This window comes from Petromyzon marinus, chromosome 2, assembly GCF_048934315.1.
Source record: "Petromyzon marinus isolate PM22_M1 ecotype Great Lakes invasive population chromosome 2, UKy_Petmar_22M1.pri1.0, whole genome shotgun sequence".
NCBI lineage: Eukaryota > Metazoa > Chordata > Hyperoartia > Petromyzontiformes > Petromyzontidae > Petromyzon > Petromyzon marinus.
The window spans coordinates 17,993,167-18,015,201 of NC_133668.1; the positions used below are offsets into that span (position 1 = coordinate 17,993,167).

Sequence of the window (22,035 nt, forward strand, 5' to 3'; positions counted from 1 at the left end):
TAGCTAGTACAAATCACTTCCAATCTATTACCCAATATTTTTTTCCTCTCATGTGAAAGTGAAAAAAGTAGCCCACTGTCTTTCAATAATGCATCACTCGTGTACTAATTGAATATTATAATGTAACTGGATGTATCGTCTCCATGGTGCTAACCAAAACAAGTTCATCTTTTTCTGGAGGGGATATGCATGAGGAATTTATTGATGTGGTGTAGCAGATCATTACAGGGGAAAAAAAACGGAATATATAGTTACATAGGAAACAAAGATCTAGGGAAGGTCTGATGAATTTGAAATAAATGTATGAGTAGGCAACTTAAAAGGTGCTGTAATCTAGAAGGGAGCTTTACCGAGCACTGTGTAGGTCAGAGGGGATGTCACTTATGATAATAAATCAGGATGCAAGTCAACCGGATTGGCCATGTAGTTCTGTAATGCTCGATAGGAAATTCAAGGTTTGATTTGTCATTGAAGTATAAGGTCAAAAACAGGGTTTCTCAAAATGTAAATTGGGGAAAAATAACTATTTTAAGGTTGCAAACCCAAACCCACCGCAAATGTCTTTAGATTCATGGGAGGTGATAACTGGCAGCTGTTCTGCAGGGCCAGGAGGTAGACTATGATTACATATCAACTGACAATGATGATAACATTGAACTCAATGTATTTCGAGGGAAACTAAATTCATACGAGTCGTGTGAATGCAAATAGTCATTATTTTATATGTTGTTGTCTTTACTGATAAAAACATAGAAAAGAGGCAAATAATGATGCAATACAGTATTTTAATCACCTGTGTTTTGCTTGTCAACAATACACTTATATTTCACTATGTGCTCTTACTTTAAAGTAAATGAAAAACACTGTATAAAAATTACACCTCTTTGGTAAACTTGTTCCCAGTTTATTTGTGAATACCGATACAGGCAAACTTACCCCAATCCCTGCAGTCTAAAATATAAATCGTTGAAACAGTTTAGAAATGCGAGGGCTGCAGTTTGCACAGGTCGTGCGACCATTAAACGCTAATCATACGGGCATCACAACGAAAGTTTCTGAAATTGTTTTCCCCAACGTCAAACTTCTGCACCTTCACGTTTTAACTTAATAGAATTTCGGCGGCCTATGGCCGTCTTAGTCTGGCTCCTGCTGAGGGCTTCTCGTCGCCTGGCGCGTCGCCCTCATTGATGTCCCCCTTCCCCCCGCGCAATGTGTGCAGATACTACTGACTCGATTGTATGTAGGGTGTGTAGGCATATATGCCTACAAAATAAATGTTACAAATTGGGGGGGGAGGGGGGTCGACAATTGTAAACCTGTTGGATCAACTTTTTACCCCCACATCTGGGGGGGGGGGGTCTACTTTCTATAACTTTTTGATTCAGGCCTTCTGAAATGCTCTTATAATTTAGTTGACAGAAGAATGGTCAAATGCAACGTCGGGCTTTTCTAATAAGATACAGTACTGAATACTTAACATTCCCTGTAAAATCAGTAAAGTATTCACGCAAATTAAAAACGAAAGCGTTTTCTACGTGCATATGACCAATGGACAGTGATAAATTCCTTTGGTGGCCCGTAGCCAGCGGTGGAAAGGTCATGCCCCTAACAGGAGGCAACATTTCTATAGATTTAGAGGTAGATTTATATAACCGTATTAACCATAATAAGGGTGTGCATATCATATTGCACGGCATATGACAGCTATTAACAACAAACTAACCAATTCCATAAAATCGAAATCAAACAAGTACACATTGACCGATGCAGACCACAGTGTGCAAATGCAATTCAACCATAGAAAATTCAGTGGGAAGAGCCACACTGATTACAATGCACTTGATGTTTTTAGTGAGGCATGAATTCAGATGACCTATTTAGGTGCTAATGGAAAATTAATAGAGCACGTTATAGGGTTTCCTCTGCCACTAAAATTGTCACAGAAGTTACTGTTAGAACAGTGAGAGTCGAGTGAAACTTCTTATTCATGACCATCCTGTCTCTGACATACACTGTTCTGCTATCTATATGCAAGTGCAATTTGATTGGCAATTATTCTTGTAATAAAAATAAATAACTATCGAATGGCATTTATTTAAATAAATACATTTAATAACACAATCTATCAAGCAATGGTTATTATGAACACGCCCCACTGTGATCATTTGTTTAAACAAGGCAACCCATTGCTGGAGTCCTCCTATACCGAGGGTATGACCCTCCTGAGAAAAGAGCTTTAAGTTATTCCTGGTGAAAGATTCCAAAACAATTACTACCAAACTTTGTAAGTCTGCAAAAGTCCATACTCTTTCGTTCTATTCGGTAAAGTCACGTAGGTCAAAAATAAAACAACAAAAATCACGACGTTTCGGCCACAACACAAGTGGTCTTCATCAGGTGAAGGAACCGTACTGTCACGAGGACAGCATTGAAATGAAGACAGTCAAGCCCAGGTCGCGTCCTTTAAGCTGTGTGGGAGGAAACAAAACGCTTTGACAAAGGAATTAGCATAAAATGCTCATAGAGTACCGGCACGGGGGGAGGGGAGTTTACAAATGTACAAATGTTGGTGTGAAGGGAAATGACCGTAAAGCAACGTAAAGGATCGGCGGGGGGGGGGGGAGTTTACAAACATTAGTGTGAAGTTAAATAAGCTGCTGCGAAAGTTTGGTATATCACTACTTGGATAAATATACTGTACCATTGAAAATTAGTTTAATGTTTGGTATGATTTAGAACATCTTTCCAATGATTGCTTAATTTGAAACCATCTTCTCGGTTGAAATTGTGTCTGTGTTTGTAAATCTGAATTGCCTCGTGGATAAATCTCTGATGATAACCTGTGGGTTTTCAAAGGACCTTGGTATCGGAGAACACTATATCGTGATCACCCACAGCGTTGTAACAGTGGTCAGCTACGGCAGAAACATTTGTTCTGCCGTGTTTCAAATCTGATTTGTGCTCGTGAATTCGGTCAGAGACATGTCGTTTCGTCTCCCCGATATAGCAATCACCACAGGTGCAGCTCAATTTGTAAACCCCGGGGTACTGTAAGTCAGGAATGACATCCTTCACGGATGGGATCAGGTCACGGATTTTGTGTACTGTATTGAACCGGACCAGGATCTTGTGTTTGTTTAGAATTTTGGAGAACTTTTTAGTAACGCCTGCTATATATGGTAGTGTGATGGTTTTGATCGGAGTAGCAAGTGGTTGTTTCTGTATGGAGGGAGAAACAGCTTGGCGGATGGTACGGTCAGAGTATCCGTTTCTCTTGAGGGCCAGGTGTACATGTTTTAATTCACTGTGTAAGAGCCATAAGACAGAAAGTGAGTATTATTTCTGTATATAGATTTGATGTACATCCGTCATACATTTGTTGACGGACTGGTTATGTTTGATTTGGAATATCCCAACTGTGTAGAAACCCCCCTGTGGTTAGATGCTCCGTTGGGTGAAACCATGACGTCACTTCCGGTTATTACAGTATAAACGGGGGGCTACGAGAAGAGCCGATTGGGAGCGAGTGGATACAGTCTTTTGACCGTGCGACGGGGTGACACAGTACGTGCGACGGGGTGACACAGTACGTGCGACGGGGTGACACAGTACGTGCGACGGGGTGACACAGTACGTGCGACGGGGTGACACAGTACGTGCGACGGGGTGACACAGTACGTGCGACGAGGCGATACAGTACGTGCGACGGGGTGACACAGTACGTGCGACGGGGTGACACAGTACGTGCGACGAGGCGATACAGTACGTGCGACGGGGTGACACAGTACGTGCGACGAGGCGATACAGTACGTGAACAGGCGAAGATATAGCTTTAGAAAACGCTCGTTTTTGTGCAACTAAGAAATAAAGAAACAGTTTGATTTAAGACACCTCAAACACGCGTCAGACTTTTTGCTTCCACAAGTTAAGGCATAGCTTATTTTTTGGTACAAGAAAGCTGTGCCTACACACTGGTCAGGTGGTGTTGGTCCGAAATGCAATGAGCCCTGTGGTATAACGTTTTGATGAGATAATTATTTTGAGCTGGGTGGTGGTGGGAATCAGGTTTCAAGTAGGAATCTGTGTGGGTGGGTTTCCTGTAGACAGAATGTCCCAATGAGCCATCAGGTTTCCTCGCAAACAGAACATCCAAGAATGGCAGCTTGCCATCTTTCTCCACTTCCATGGTGAATTTGATGGCGGGATGTCTGGAATTGATGTGGTGTAGGAAAAGGTTCAAAGCTGGGAGGCCATGTGGCCAAATGACGAAAGAGTCGTCTACATATCTCTTCCACAGGGAAGGTCTGAGGGTGGAAGTCTGGATGGCGTCTGATTCAAATTTCTCCATGAAAATATTGGCTATCACTGGTGATAAGGGAGAACCCATGGGGGTACCCTCATTTTGTTTGTAGAAGGTGCCATTCCAAGTAAAGTAGGTATTGGTGAGGCAGTGCTTAACCAGCGCAGGTGTATCCGGGTCTAGTCCATGTTGTACCAAATGTTCAATTATTTCAATGGTATCAGGTACTGGGACCTTGGTGAACAGAGAGACTACATCGAAGCTGAATAGGATATCGTCAGGGGGCAGTACAACGTCTTTGACCATAGAGACCAATTGGGCTGAGTTAAGTACTGCTGAGGAGGTCTTGCCAGTGAAAGGTAGCAAGGTATCTGACAGAAAACGTGCGAGCTTATAGGTAGGGGAGTTGATCGTGGATACGATGGTTCATAGTGGGGTGCCTTCTTTTTGAATCTTGGGGAGACCATAGAATCTAGGGGGTCTTGCAGCAGGTTTTAGGGAGGGACGTTTAGTTGGTTCAATTAGGGAGGTCGAACTTGTGATGATCTTGTTGGTTTTTATAGTTAGGCTATTAGTAGGTCATTTTTAATTTTTGAGTAACTTCCATCGTTGAGCAGGTTCTGGATTTTGTTGTTGTACGAATCTTTATCCATAATTACAGTAGCGTTGCCTTTGTCGGCTGAGAGGATGACTATATCATTTCTGTTTTTTAAATTCGCGATTTCAGAGCGTTCATTTTTGCTGATGTTGCTAATGGGTTTTTTTTTTAGCATTCTTAAGAATAGTGGCTATTTCAGCTCTCGCAACGTCTGCTTGGATGTATCCTACGCCTTTGAGGGCTACATCGACCTGAGAGATGATATCATCTACAGGAATATATTTTGGGGTGACAGCAACATTTAGCCCTCTAGCCAGTACTGTTTTCAGATTGTCCGAAATCTGGGTGCTACTCTGATTAATGACGATTTTGTTAACGTCTAGTTTTGTTATATGTGGGACTGGGTTCTCCTTTGATAGGTGGTTGAATTTAGAAATCAGGTTAGCTTTGCATTTGACTGATAGTGAATCGGCAGAAGAAGCAGTCATGTTGTCTACGTGGTTCCAATCAGAAGGTGACATTTTTTGTGTTAACGTTAAATTAGCTTGTAGGAGAGTCCTGTCTAAAGTATCGAGTTCAAAACGGAGTAGCCTTATCCTCTCTGAGATTAAAGATAGGCTGGCCTTAAACAGAATCTGTTTAGAATTCGGTGAGGATACAGCAGCAGAAGTGAGTGTGAAGGCGATGGGTATTACCTTGTGGTCGCGGCATCTTTTGAGGAAGGTCAGCGTCTCGATGAGCTGTGACTTCTTGTCCCATTGTCTGTTGAAAGCTCGAACAGATAGATGAAAGCCCTCCCCGTAGAGGTTATCAATTCTAGATTTGAAGCTTTCGTGACTGCAAGGATCCATACTCTTTGGTTCTATTCGGTAAAGTCATGTAGGTAAAAAATAAAACAAAAAAAATCACGACGTTTTGGCCACAACACAAGTGGCCTTCATTAGGTGAAGGGACTGTACTGTCACGAGGACAGCGTTGGAATGAAGACAGTCAAGCCCAGGTCGCGTCCTTTAAGCTGTGTGGGAGGAAACAAAACGCTTTGACAGTATATTTATCCAAGTAGTGATATACCAAACTTTATCACCAGTGATAGCCAATGTTTTCATGGAGAAATTTGAATCAGACACCATCCAGACTTCCACCCTCAGACCTTCCCTGTGGAAGAGATATGTAGATGACACTTTCGTCATTTGGCCATATGGCCTCCCAGCTTTGAACCTTTTCCTACACCACATCAATTCCAGACATCCCGCCATCAAATTCACCATGGAAGTGGAGAAAGATGGCAAGCTGCCATGCTTGGATGTTCTGTTTGAGAGGGGACCTGATGGATCATTGGGACATTCTGTCTACAGGAAGCCCACCCACACAGATTCCTACTTGAAACCTGATTCCCACCACCACCCAGCTCAAAATAATTCTCTCATCAAAACGTTATACCACAGGGCTCATTGCATTTCGGACCAACACCACTAGACCAGTGAATTAAAACATGTACACCTGGCCCTCAAGAGAAACGGATACTCTGACCGTACCATCCGCCAAGCTGTTTCTCCCTCCATACAGAAACAACCACTTGATACTCCGATCAAAACCATCACACTACCATATATAGCAGGCGTTACTAAAAAGTTCTCCAAAATTCTAAACAAACACAAGATCCTGGTCCGGTTCAATACAGTACACAAAATCCATGACCTGATCCCATCCGTGAAGGATGTCATTCCTGACTTACAAATTGAGCTGCACCTGTGGTGATTGCTACTTCGGGGAGACGAAACGACATGTCTCTGACCGATTTGCGAGCATAAATCATATTTGAAACACGGCAGAACGAATTCTTCTGCCGTAGCTGACCACTGTTACAACGTTGTGGGTGATCACGATATAGTTTTCTCCGATACCAAGGTCCTTTGCAAACCCACAGGTTATCATCAGAGATTTATCCACGAGGCAATTCAGATTTACAAACACAGACACAATTTCAACCGAGAAGATGGTTTCAAATTAAGGAATAATTGGAAAGATGTTCTAAATCATACCAAACATTAAACTAATTTTCAATGGTACAGTATACTTGTCCAAGTAGTGATATACCAAACTTTCACAGCAGCTTATTTCCCTTCACACCAACGTTTGTAAACTCCCCCCCCCCCCGTGCCAGTCCTTTACGTTGCTTTACGGTCATTTCCCTTCACACCAACATTTGTAAACTCCCCTCCCCCTCCTCCCCCGTGCCGGTACTCTATGAGCATGTTATGCTAATTCCTTTGTCAAAGCGTTTTGTTTCCTCCCACACAGCTTAAAGGACACGACCTGGGCTTGACTGTCTTCATTCCAACGCTGTCCTCGTGATAGCACGGTCCCTTCACCTGAAGAAGGCCACTTGTGTTGTGGCCGAAACGTCGTGATTTTTGTTGTTTTATTTTTTACTTACGTGACTTTACCGAATAGAACCAAAGAGTATGGATCCTTGCAGTTACGAAAGCTTCAAATCTAGAATCTGCAAAAGTCCATTACCTTGGCCTTTTCAATTAGATTCACAAGACTAATGTATCAGTTTTTCAAAAGGTTTAAACATGCACATTATTGAGTTACCTTGATAAATTAGGGATGATATGAAAACAAAAATATTGAGTTAACTCTATATGAGTATACAATACTACTGACAGTACTGTGATTCATAATTGCGAGCTTTCAAATCCAAATCCTGGCTGAGGGTTGACTCAGAACATAATATCTCAGAGGTTGATAAGCAAATTAGTGGTATTTTCTGGAAAGGCAACATTTACCACCCTATGAATGGATTTGCCCCAGCTATAGGGATGTGCTTGTAGCTTCGTTTGAATTTGTCAGAGAGTAAATTATTATAAATCTATATAAAGGTATTGTTTTCCCAGTCCGCAATAGTTGCTTGGTGTAACCCATCTGTGCCCACAGTGATTTCTTGTAATGGGCACGTATGTGGTCCCGAGCATGCTGTTCGTCACCACAATTCTGTTTCAGGGTACCCTTCAGTTGCCATTAGCGCAGTTTCCATTGTCCGGATTTGACTTATGCCTGACAAAGTCAGGGTGATTACATGTTTATTCGGAACGATAGCTGCTCACCAGGTCTTTTGAATACAATCTTCAATTTTAATCCATTAGTAATTGCACCTGATTTCAGAAACGATCCAGCATATTCAGGGAAATGTTTTGTAATGTTGGAAAAATTCTTGTCCATGGACAAATCTGGGTTTTTTTTTAATCGCATCAGGGTTGATTGCGATGTTGTGTCATATGAGCGGCAGTCATCTGTGCCAGAATACGAAGAATATGTTATTTCACGATAAGTCCAGCCCAGTAAACATACAATATTGAGCCAATGTTGGCCCAACGTTCCATGTCTACTGGAAGTGTGGGTAATAAGACCAGTAAAGTACTTGCAATACATTGTTCAAGTTTATTTTCTTTAAGCAGGTGAGGGCTCAAACATGTGCATTAGCAGCAACCACGATTAATTAAATACTGTAAGCAATGTTTACCTTGCATGTCAGTAAGATAAGTGTTTCTCAGCTATTCATAGCCATGAGCACAGCACAGTCTTCAGTAGAGTACCTCTGTTTTTCAGGATCTTTCATGCAAATTAATAACACAATGTAGTCCCAATGAACATAGGTTGCTGTCATGTTGAAAGGTACTAAACAGTAATGTATCATTGGTAACCATCCTTTCAACACATCTGTAGGCAAATGAACCAGTTGAGACTATTCTTACCGAGTCTAATTACATCGGTACCTGACGTTTAAATACAATGAAAATTTATCACATTAGCAGCATGGCAGCAATTTATATATAGATTTGCATGATCTATTCTCCGTACAGAGAGGGTCAATCACACTTGTATGTTGTTGCCTTAATATCATCCACTTTATAATTTGAACTCCAAGTTGCTTACCCAATGCTGCCATTACATTCCCATACACCACTACATTTAAGACCAGAAGTGTCTGTAATACAACAAAAATGGTATTGCAAATAAATTCGTACAAATGTATTGTAGTTGCGGGGATTCAAACTTGAAAAGGTACAGAATTACCCCTATTTAACTCGCGGTAAGTACCCGGCGATGCCCGGGCGAAAAAGACAGACACACACATCGACTTACACACAGACATCGACCCACACACATAGAAACACATCCACTTACACGCACACACACATGGAATCACACAGACAGACATCGACTTTAGACACACACACATGGAGTTACACACAACAACAACAACAACCGCCATTCGCCACTAAGTGGCGGTGACGTCACCACGACGCTTGTGCCAGGCTATGTGCACACATCGACTCACACACATACACACACACGTAGACATACACACACACAGATCGACTCACACATACATAGACTCACACACATGTTGACACACGCACATACATAAACTCACACACACATTGACCTACACACGCACATATGGACTTACAAAGACACACATATCGACTGAGACACACTCCAGCCTGGTTAAACCCAGGATGGATCGTAGGCAGGTCAGCCTAAATGTATCTAACCAGCGAAGATGTTCCATTAGGGGGGTCCACGTTTCGCAAGTGTAGAGAAGGGAGAGAATGACCATGGCCGAGAAGACCTGGAGCTTCGTGCGGAGCGAGAGACCAGGTAGCTTCCACACAGCGTTACGCAGCCGATGAAAAGATAATTCCGCTCGACTGATTCGGAGTGAGACCTCTGCTGTTAAACCGGAGCCGGTCATGAGCACACTGGCCAGGTATGGGAAACTCTCCACTCTCTCCAGAACTGCCCCATCACCAACTGTGACTTGTGGAGGTGGATTGTCCGATGGTACAAAATACCCAGGCAGGTGCTTAGTTTTGGTGGGCCTGATGGTAAGGCCCCACCTCTTAGTGGCAAGCTCCAGGTTCAGCAGCAGCGCCTCCAACTCCTCCTCCGAGTGAGCAGCAATCACCAGATCATCGGCATACATAACATGGTTGAGCAATAGAGAGCCATCCCTTGACCGCACCCGGGCATCGATCAGCCTCCCATTGTATCTGTACCAGATGTAATTTCCTCCGGTACAGCCATTGAATGCTTCACAAACTACGTGGTCAAAATAGATGTTATATAATGTGGGAGTCAGAGGACATCCCTGTCGCACCCCAAGTTGTACAGGGAATGGCTCTGACTCCCGGCCATATAGTTTTACCCGGGCCCGCTCATCATCATGAAGGTCCTTAATGATCGTGAGCAAAGGGTCAGAGACTCCGAAAGCATGAAGAACCCAGAGCCCAGGCCTACTGATGGTATCATAGGCCTTGACCAGGTCAATAATGCACACACATGGACTCACACGCACACATGGACCTACACACACGCAAAGAAATGGACTTACACTCACTCGCAAGGAGCCACGCACACACACGCACATCGACTGACACACACACGTATGGACTTACACACAAATGGACTAACACACACACAGATGGACTCTCACACACATACACATCGATGTACACACACACATCGACTGACACACATAGACACACACACAGTGACTTACACACATGGAGCCATGCACACACATCGACTAACACACACACACATCGACTAACACACACACAGCGACTGACACACACACATGGACTGACATGCACACTTGGACTTACACACACACACATCGACGTACACACACAGACATCTGGCGTTGCCCAGGAAAAAAAGACACAGACACACATCGATTTATACACACACATCGACTTACACAGCAATCCCCGATGATGCCACAGCTATAGCAATTTTCTCTCTCTGGCGAGCCTTAGCGAGGAGCAGTGCATCAAGGAAAAAAAAGACTCGATTTGTAGTCTCAATGTCTTCCAAGATTTTCGTGTAGGCTTCTATTTGTGCATCCATGAGCTTTGGTTAATTGTCCTAAGTAAATTTAATAAGCTGTAAAGCATAATAGCATATTTAATGTAGGATCTCTTGAGCAAGGGCATGCAGGTTGTCCCTGTAGGATGTTGGTAGTCCCATAGACGTGAGGTATTTTCGACCAATGGAGTGCTGTTTGTCCTGAAGGAAGATGAGGGCCTGTTTGAAGATGACATCAGAAAAGATGACGTCGAGGTTTGTATTTTCTCATTGAGCTCCGTGGAGGATGTCCTCACTCATGCCTTCTTTGTATTTTTGCCAGAGTCCCATGGGGTTATATGGGCTGCAAACTTGAAAATGTATGCAGAAGAGCAATGTCAGTTGGAAAGGGGACTGACCAACAGAAGCTTCTGTCATAGCTTTATGAAGATGGTGATCATGCGCAAGAATTGCACGAAGATTGCAAGCTTCCCTCTATGTTTGACAGACAACTCTTTCAACTGTTTAGAGGTCTTGGAAAGATGTGTGCCCTTTGGCAACATGGAGAAGCATTGGGAGAAAGTAGCACTGCTGATTGTTGGGATGAAAGCATCAGATTCACTGTCAGCAGCACGTCGCTTCCATTTTGTGTGAGCAGTCCATGTCTAGTAGGAGGGAACTTAAAGGTAGAGCAGGTTGGCAGCAAATGGGTCACTTGGGCACAAAAAAAAGAATGCCCATAAGGGTGGTTTCTTGTGGAGCCAGGTTCTGATGTTGGTCAGAGACCAGCAGAACGAATTCTTCTGCCGTAGCTGATCACTGTTACAACGCTCTGGGTGATCACAATATAATTTTCTCCGATACCAAGGTTCTTTGCAAACCCACGGGCTTTTATCAGAGATTTGTTCATGAAGCAATTCAGATCTACAAACACAGACACAATTTCAACCGAGAGGATGGTTTCAAATTAAGCAACCATTGGAAAGATGTTCTAAATCGAACTAAACATTAAACTAATTTCAATGGTACAATATATTTTTCAAGTAGTGGTACCCCAAACTTTCGCAGCTGTTATAAATCCCCCCTTTTCACACCATCAATAGGTAAACTCCCCCTCCCCCCTTTCCCCCCACCCGCGCCAAGTCCACTGCAAGTCCACCGGCACGTACACCACCTCTTTCCTAAAATCGCCAATCAAATGCTAATTTTTATGGTAATTTCTTTGTCAGAACACCTTGTTTGCTCGCACACAGGTCCGATGTCTGAGCGTGGTTGTGTTTCGCTAAATTCTCCTGTTTGATGAGTACTAGGTGCCTCAGTGAATGTATATGCTCTAACTTTAACATAGCTATTTCTGTGACCAGTTACAAGCTAATCACTCAGCTATTTCAATGCTAAATTCGATGCTAATTCCTTTGTCAAGGGGTACCTCTGCGGATGTGTATACTTTAACTTAGCTATTTCAATGAGCCAATTCAATGCTAAATGATATGGTAATTCCTTTGTCAAGGTGCTTGGTCTTTTTCTTCTCACACAGCTTAAAGGTCGTGATCTAAGCGTGGCTTCTTCCACTCCAGCGCTAATTCCTTTGTCAAGGGGTACCTCTGCGGATGTGTATACTTTAACTTAGCTATTTCAATGAGCCATTTCAATGCTAAATTATATGCTAATTCCTTTGTCAAGGCGCTTGGTCTTTTTCTTCTCACACAGCTTAAAGGTCGTGATCTAAGCGTGGCTTCTTCCACTCCAGCGCTGTCCTCCAGACAGTCTCGTCCCTTCACCTGATGAAGGCCGCTTGTGTTGTGGCCGAAACGTCGTGTTTTTTTTGTTATTTTTTGTTATTTTATTTTCACCTACGTGACTTTACCCAATAGAACCAAAGAGTATGGATCCTAGCAGTCACGAAAGCTTTAAATCTAGAACTGCGAAAATTGCTTACCGACTGCAATCTAGCCACGTTGGAGGAGACTACTGTAGGGTCCATCCGATTGCAACAGACTATGACTTCATGCGAAGCTGTGAACAAATCAAGTTATCTCACGGAAAAAAAAACTTGAGGGCAAACATTTGTTCATGACTTTCACCATTCCATTTAGAATATAACGGCAAATCTCTAAAGCAAAAAGGTCCAAGGGGTTTCCCTGCTAAAACAAGCCGTGCAGATGGACAACGAAAGGACACATTTAATAAAATCGCACACTTGGCTTTTTTTTTATCAATCAGCTAGTCGAAATCCCGTTGAGAACAATTGACAACAATTTGCGTAACATGAGTGTTTTGCGAAAATATGCTGTGCTAAATAATAAAAGAATAACGTCGCGCGCGCCGCGGGTCTCTTGGCACCGCGGCACGCACCACCGCGCATGCCACATGCCAATCCATTCTATGATTTTCAAATGGGTGCGGGGGGAGGTGGAGATTGTGCACCAGGGCTATTGTAAATTGTACGTTATAAAGGAACAATAAAGTCCAGGGTGGTCCAGGTGTCTTGTGACCCGAAATTAATTGATCCCTAACATTTGTTTTTTCCTTTGTACATTCATTTCTGTTTTAAATAAACCTTACCTGTTTCGATTTAAAGCTTTCGTGACTGCAGGGATTAATCTTCTTTGTTCTTTCGGTAAAGTCACGTAGAAGGGAAATAATAAAATAATAAAAATAAAACATCATATGTGTTGTGGCCGAAACGTCGTGAGAAATTTATTTTATTATGTTTTATTTTTATTATTTTATTATTTCCCTTCTACGTGACTTTACCGAAAGAATCAAGAAGATGACACCTTACCTAATTTTTTTTAAGTATTAGATAATTAAATGGTGATAACAAGACATCTGGACCACCCTTTCGTGTATTTTTACGAAGAAACACTGTAATATTTACGTAAATCAAATGTAAATACATTTTTCCAAGCTGCCAATAATTATGTTCAACTCTTTATCGATCCAGTGCTGGATAAAGGTCTCCCCATGCAATATCAGTCATGAGGGTTGCTTGACCCTACTTCATCAACACTGGTCAATGCGGTTTGTTGGAGGGGTTGTCGGTCAGGACTAGTTCAGACATCTCTTGCCGCTGATGTAAGCCATAGCCAGGAATAAAACTCAGCTTACTTCACCACGACTCCAACCACACAATCTGCTGATATGATAATCATTAACGTACGATTATAAGACACTGCTTCCATAGTGCTGTACATAATGTTCCATTGGTAAACAAAGCCATGGAATTACGTTTAACGTTCACCATGTACACATGTATGTTGAACTTCTTTTGCACCGTACGTAGCCAACTGTGCTGACAATGAAGTCAGCAATGAGTTTACAACACGTGTCATTGGCAAATTACATTGCTTGAGGACCCTTCCAGGCATTTTGCAATTATTCACTTAATTATGGAATTCTCTTTTCACGCTTCCACTGTGCCCTTGTCCAAAAATCCCATTAAAGTTTCAAGACCTTTTTTTTTCAAGAGGGTCCAGTTTTGGAAACATGATACTTTACTGTGTTGTGTGTGTGAGGAAACCAGAGTACTCGGAGAAAATCCACCCATACAAATAGTATAACACAGTTAAAAACCCAACGTACGGATAGGTGATTGTAACCCGATGGGGGATTCTGACGAAATAATATCTATCTGTGTTGTTAAAACGTTGAATATACACTGCTTATTCGAAGAAGAATTATAAGTATTGGCTGTGTTATTGACTTTCAAAAACATATATAAACTATTGTTTAGAGAGACCAGGGTTTCAGAAGACGTAAATATAACTCTGACCATCTGGAGGAGGCTGTGGGTGTTGGGTTATGCAATCCGCTCAATGGGTGTAAAACTGGCACTCTCTGGAGGGAAGGAAGAGATGAACATGAGACAGATTGACATGATGGAGGAGGGCAGTGTATGGACACAGGGCAGCATATATCTACAGAAGTTGAGTGTCTCTCAGGGCCAGTGAGAGCTTCCTGAAGATCTCACTGTGGAAGAACTCACTGTGGAAGAGAACCCCGTGGTCGATATGATGATGAAGCTTTTAGGACATGGGAATGAGGATTGTCCAGTGATGCATCATGTTAGTTGGTTGGCTGGAATGGTTTGCATGACTTTAAAGAGCCGGTTTGGGACCAAACAATGTAAAGCCATTTTGGTTTAAATGTGTCCCTCAGCTTGTGAGTTTACATTGTTTGTAAAGTTGACATTGTTTAATCCACCTTCCCTCAGCGAGTAATCTAATTGCTGTACAACCATGTTACAGCTGCCTCAACCCTGCGAGTTGAATGTCTCATGTATGGTGCATCAAGGAGATTTAATTATGATCCACCTCTGAAATGCTGGATTATAGGTGTGTACCACCACCATGCCAAACACATTAGTATACATTTTATAAATGCTTCTCATTTTATATATTCCTGAAACAGTTTTTTTGTATTACATTGAGTGACTTATCTTGTTAATATTCATCATGAATCCATTTTTGGAATTGTATGAATGTAGTTTCTTTCCAATGATGCGTTGATGGCAATTTCATCACTCACTCAAAAATGCACGCAGTGAGATAAATGATCGTGCCATGTCTCAGTCAATAATAATATCCAATAATGAATCTTGGTGATGTGTTTATCAGTCAATAATTAATTTGTTGTATGTTAATTCAAATGTAATGAGGAAAATTAGATTGTCATGGCTGGGGCACATGCGCAGGATGGTGGAGGGCAGGTTACTGAGACATTGCATTGGGCACCTAGAGGTGAACAACCAACAGCAAGACCTTGAATCCAGTCTGTGGGATAATGTGAGAGTAGACCTCGGAGGTTAGATGTCGACGTTGTAACAGTTATGAAATCTGGTGCAAATACAAAAACAGCATCGATGGGTGTTGGCATTCATTATATTGACTATGATGATCTCTTGGCTTGGAAATGCACATCTCCTCTATGAAATTAACATTATGTGTGTTAGCCGACTCTCTTTGTAGCATTGCATTACATTTCCAAAGAAATTGCTACATTTCGTTTTCTCAAACTGCCTATTTCTCTCTCTAAAATTTACCAGGCTCTCATAGGTCCATTCGCTCTTTCTCTCCCTCGGTCGCTTAGAGGTGGATTTACACACAACTCTCTCTAAAATGTACAAGTCATGTTGGGTCTTTCATTGACATGCTAATTTCTCTGCTCCAGCAGCTGCTCCAGCAGACCCACCTCTCTCTCTGTCCCCCCCCCCTCTCTCTATTTAAGGCCTCGACACAGAGGCATTGGGTCTTTGCGTGTCTATGTTGTGTCTCTCTCTGTGTGTCTCTGTGTTGTCTCTCTCTGCTTGTGTGTCTGTCTGTGTGTCTCCGTGTCTGTGTTTTGTCTCTCTCTCAAATGTAGTTCTACCTGATGACGGTTGCTTGTGTTGCAATGTAAATGTCGTATTTGTATTTTTTATTTATTTTCTTGTATATCTTAATTTATTTTATTTTGAACCAGAGCAGAGGATTTTAAAAAAGAGTCGTGAAGACTCTCGTATGGACCTAAGTGTTTAAATTTGGACTGAGTAAAAAATTGTTGAACGTCTTTAGTTGTGGGTATAGTGGTATGGTGCAATATTCAGAAAGTCAGTTGGATTGACAGATTCATAATAAAGGTTTTTGGGTTAAATCGCGTTATTTATAAATGTGTCGCAAAGACTACGTGTTAAACTGGATTGACAGAAAGAGTAATTAGAAAGGTATTTAACAGAAGAGAAGTTTAATTACTGTAGAACAATCAAGTAAAGACACTAGATGCATATTGGGCACATTCTATATATAAATGTAATACGAATGCAGCTGTCCTCGCTTCATTGTGTTGTGCACTTTTTATCGTTTGTTCCATTTCCTTTGTCACTGTCCACGTGTGTGCTCCACAACGTATACTTAAATACAACGGTGCACTGCTTTTCATGGTCAAGTTACGATTTTCAAAAGCACTTTTCAAAAGCACTCCCACTCACTCTCATTAACCTCCACGTGATTTTGATTCCAGTCTCGTCATCACTAGCTGTGCTATGTGTTTACATTTTTCTGTTGTGTTGCCCATGTGTTGTCTCTGACAGACGTCTCCAACTGGTTCGTGAACTTTTTATTCGTGACTTTTTGTTTTTCTCGTATTCATTTTGCCCAACTTTGCAGCTTTCCTTTTGAGCTCTTGGAACATTTCCTGTCGTTCATCTGCGTTGGATGTTATATAATGGCTAATTTTTTTAGTCATTCATATTCATGCAAGTGTGTCTGTCATCCAATTAATATATCACTGCGAAAAACTTCGATGAAAGTGTCACCGTGACTGACTGTATTTCAGAACTTCATGTACTGCTAGTGTAGTGATTTCATTTTTGTAGATTGTTTTATTATTCGTAAAGAGCTAAAATATATTTTTAGACCTTTGTCACAGTTGTGTGATTGCTTCAATTTATACTGAGTCAAATACGTTTTTATAGTCTACAAAGACGAGGCACAATGATATTAGAAATTAATTACTCTTTTTCAGAATATTGATTATAGCATGCATGTGATCGATGGCAGAGAGTTTTTCTGCTTTATGTGCGACATCTGGATCCTCATCCTCTCTTTCTGCTTAGAAACTGATTCCTGGGGTTTATAAGTTTTTTTTTTACTTTGCAGATGTGTACAAAATGTTTCCATAATTTTAGAATTCTATCTCACGTATTATATTTCCATCGTTCCACCTCAGGAGTATAATTTGTCAATTTCTAATTGTCAACCTTTTTGTTGCGTTCATGCTCACATTGCTTGCGTGTGACATCTTCAGTTATTTTTGAGTGGCATTCTTTTTCCAAATCAATTTAGAGTTCAGTTACTTAATAATTTGTTTATCTTTATGTAACTCTACTAAAAAAAGTTATTTGTGTGGTTTAAAACACATTTCTCATTGTTTTCTAACCTTTCCTCCCACTTTCAATGCACTATCCATTGCTATGATAGTAAATTTATCATTTAAAACGTTGACATTAATTTGATTTTACTCCTCGGCATTGCATTTGTTGCTTAGAGTTATTCTAAAATCAGCTACCTGCTGGCCTAGCTTAATGATGTAACCATTTTGATTTTAACTCTAATTAAAACTGAACACATTCAATAACACTACCTGGATTTAAGCAGCTTTTTGCTACTTGCATCCACAGCAGCCTGAGCACAGAGATGTCTCTGACCATTGGGAGGTTGTTTACCTTTTGGGCCTATCTACGTCTCTTTCCTAGTTTGCTTCTTTTGAAAAAGGCATTCATTTTAGTTAGATATTTTCAAATCTGTAACGCTACAAGTTAAAGATCATTGAAATATGTTATTTCACACGATATTACCCAAATACTGAGGATAAAATACATTCCATTGTAATGGCTGAATTTAATGTAAAAGTAGGTAAATGATACAGAGTTGAGAAGACTATTTGTAGGTTTGGTAGTGGAGTGAGGAATGAAAGGTATGCGTATCTTAAAAGTATGTTGGATTTTAATGTTATTGTTTAATCAAAAGTCATATGCTGTATATAAATTAAATAATTAGCATATGCCTTACAATGTCTTTATTTAAAAAAATATTAGTCATGTTCTTCCATGCAGCACTATTGCTTTGCCGCACAATTAGCCCACATCCCTTCAATCCCAGCTGGCAATTCACCTCTTGACGGCTTTAATATAATCCTGACTAATCCATAACAGTGTACAGCCTCAGTCCAAACAACCGCAGTATATATATAAAAAAAAATCTACTGTATACCCTACTATATTACAAATATATATTTAGTAACGGTATACCAGGAGAAGTGATTATAAAATTAAGTTACTTTGTCATTAAGTATCACACAAAGCATGTATTCATGGGATAATCCACTGGAAGGCGTAGGGCTTGTTGATCGTTGTACACGTATGTCTCAGAATCCTGAGGTTGCTGCTATGCAGTCCCAGGCCCCTCCCTCGTGCCGGTTTAAAGCCATTTCCACCCAGCAATTAATATGACACTGCCGTTGTGCGCCATAGCCACACAACCTTCCAGCACGTGCCGGATCGCGGCGAGCGTTTACCGCAGAGCTCCCCACCTTCAATTGGGATTAACAACAAAAGGAGGAGAGAATGTGATGGGGTTCGACATTGAAAACGCAATCGCTACAAAGCGACTCGTATCACCCGAACTGAGAGAATATGGAAATGTATTTGTCATGTGATTTTTGGTTCTACCCGAACATCCCCCCCCCCTTTCACGGCCCAGCTGGATGGTACATTCCAGTAATGAAGGGGAGAGCGAGTTTGACATTTGCTGTTTGTTTCTGAGCCGCTGAGCGTTGCGCGGCGCTTGCTGCTGAGGGCATCCGCTTCCCAGGCTGATTGAGCTGCCAGTTAGTGCGCTAATGCGAGTGAGCACAAAGGGACGGGATGCCGCTAAACAATGCCCGTGTAGCTTCCATTTAAGCTCCCGAATGCCGGCCTTGCGTTTCCTCGGTGCCTTCTCACTGCCTCTGTCGCCCAGCCCGCTGTGAAGCGACAAGAACAGCATACGAGCAGTGTGTAGACCCTCTCCCTCTCGTCCTCGGCATCGCCTCTCCGGCTTCCGAATATCTGCAGTGGTGTCAAAGTACCGTAGTGTCAACAGTGGTTTTACCATGCGCACTTGACATTGCTCGTACAGCTGCCCCAAACCTGTCCTCCCTGCAGAGCCTATTCCATCGGTGTGTTTATGTTAGGATATAGATCCGCTGCTCCTATAGCTCAGCACTGGAATTGCGCAATTTCTTCGACATTCTTCCTCTCTCTCTCTCTGTTCTGGAGCTCCTGCTTCTCAAGCTTGTAATCATGACGACTGCCAAGGATGGTGCACCGCTACAGGAACAGGTATAGTGCTGTCGGTGTACAAAGCACACCTAGTCCGTGCGCACGTTCACACAAGCACATGCAAGCATACACATGCACTTACCCAGCAACGTTCTGCCAACAGTAACAGCCAACGTCCTGCCAATAGTAACGTTGGCAGAACGTAACGTGCTAGTAGACAAATGAACAAGATCATATCCACCGACTCATTTCCAACATCCAGCTGCAGCGCACCTTATAATGAATACAACTGTTCGAAGGCACTGCACAGCATTATCCAATTCGCACACACAAACACAATCATACAAATTGCCAGACACACTAACATGATCAAACAAACTCTCTCACGCACGCACGTACATACTAAAGCAATCGTGTGTGTGCCCGCGCATGTACATACACACAGGCACATCCAAACGTTAGCACACGCACACACACGCGTGTGCTAACTCGATCGCACTCAATCACACGAGCTTCGCACGCACGGGTTGCACAAACATACACGCCGACTCTTACAGTGTCCATACAAACATTCAGGCGCATAGACACACGCGCATGTCTGCAGAGGATCGGGCAAATACGGTATTCGAATGGCTTGTGCAGATGATATTGCATCCCCACATGTGTTGATTTCAGAACCATGGACAGTGACTGCTGAAAGCTATAAGCAGTGATTTTTACAGGATATTTGTTTGTTTTCTTAAAGATGAATAACGAGGCACAGTGTAATTTAAGTTTTCATTTTCTGGTGGGAATTGCACGCTGATTTAAATTCAATTAATGTCATTTCACATTTTAAGTGTAAAATTTGCATGCTAAATAATGTACTGAACAAAAAATGTGGCTTACAACTCAAATGGGAATGGCATAGTGCTCATCTACAGTTTATTCCTGAGCTCTTGGTGGAAATTCCACATTCCTATTTTCGGGTGGGGGGTGTCCTTCGGACAACCACTGCTTCTCACAAAGCAGTACTCCTTTTATTGACTGAATGAGTCTAGACTGGTGTTCGTTATCGTTTGGTTGCATTATAATTCTCACATTAGGTATGTGGGATATGAGAATGGTATGTGGGATATGAGAATGGCATGCAATGACCTCTTATGAGTGTCACATCATTTTTTGATGTTCATTCTACAGCAGACAAAAAAATGGGGTAATCAAGCTGCATACAAATTTGGACAGATGTGGGATCCGTCGATATAAGCTGCGTGCAGACTGCCCCGAGGTTGAATGTTCTGGCCATTAAGCCACCAGGCACTGTATACGAACTAATGTACTGTATACACTGCTCTGAAACAAGTGTATACAGGATAACTCCTTTTTCATTTTTTTCTTGCTGTGGTTTTCACACCTGGTGATGATTGCTTGTGTTGCAGTCGAAACGTAGTGATAATTTTATTGTTTTATATTTTTTTATTGTTTCCCTTCTACGTGACTTTACCGAAAGAACAAAGAATAGGATAACTCCTCTTATCTGTTTGTTATGAAATTACCTACGACTCATATTATTCTAGGGAGATGTAGAGTACACGAAAGCTCTTCTTGCCACGGGTCTAGTTTTCCTATTATTTCTCATTTTCGGCAGTATTACCCAACTATCATAGCGGAGTGGCTTCCTATTACTTTGCAATTTTTTCACGTGGCAAATTAATCATATTGTCCGCTGGGTTATCCGCAGGTAATGAGTGTTACGTCATCCTATTATCTGTAATTTTGACTCCGCAGATAAAATAAATAACATCATGGATAACCCCGCAGATAGTAGGATCTGTAACATTGGTTTCCCATATCACCGTGCATTAGAGGAGGTCTCCTTTACTCTGTAAAACCATTGTAATTTGATTTTTTTTCCATGTTTATTCCAATTGTGCTATTGGCACCATGTTAGTCAGGAATCTCGCAGAGCAGTCTGCCCTGCGTGTCAGAGAATGACTGCGGAAGAGATTTTTGACAGGGTTTACTCCCAAAATCCTTTAGGGGTCCTTATAATTTACACAGTCGGGTTTGCATTGTCCTATACACCCTGTTATGGGACTGTTTGCCTCATACCAGTGACACCAACATGTTTAATTATCAAGAGTTAAAATGTCGCCAAATCAGAAACGAATTCTATCTTGTACGATGTTTTTTTTGGCAGTAAATACTCTCGTGACTGCGCTGCGATCCTCTATTTGCTACACTTCAGAACCTCGTTTAATCGTGGGCGGGGGCCCACATTTGAAGCCAGGATCTCAGCAGTGGCAGCACCCCCCCCCCCCCCCCCCCCCGTACTTGAACACCGATGCAGCTGTGTACTGTGCTACATTGTTACTCTATGGTACATACCGCCACAGTATTCATTTCACCCTATCCTTTCAATAGCTAAAATAGTCCAAATGTGCTTCGGGGGTTGTTGTTCATCTCTGGGTGGCTCTGAGACATTGGAAAGCATATGCTGTA

General features: G+C 41.9%; 1 protein-coding gene across 3 annotated transcripts in view; it reads left to right on the plus strand.

Annotated features, from left to right (window-relative positions):
* LOC116950755 (inactive dipeptidyl peptidase 10) overlaps positions 1-22,035 on the plus strand; it is a 613,867-nt gene that overhangs the window by 293,144 nt on the left and 298,688 nt on the right. Inside the window, exon 1 of one of the 3 annotated variants that reach the window (XM_032968804.2) lies at positions 18,827-19,614. The exons of the other annotated variants lie outside the window; for them this stretch is intronic. Within the exon in view, the coding sequence (XP_032824695.1) occupies positions 19,576-19,614 (39 nt within the window). The 5' untranslated portion in view covers positions 18,827-19,575. Of the gene's footprint in view, positions 1-18,826; positions 19,615-22,035 lie in introns of those variants that run through there. 3 annotated transcript variants of the gene reach the window in all.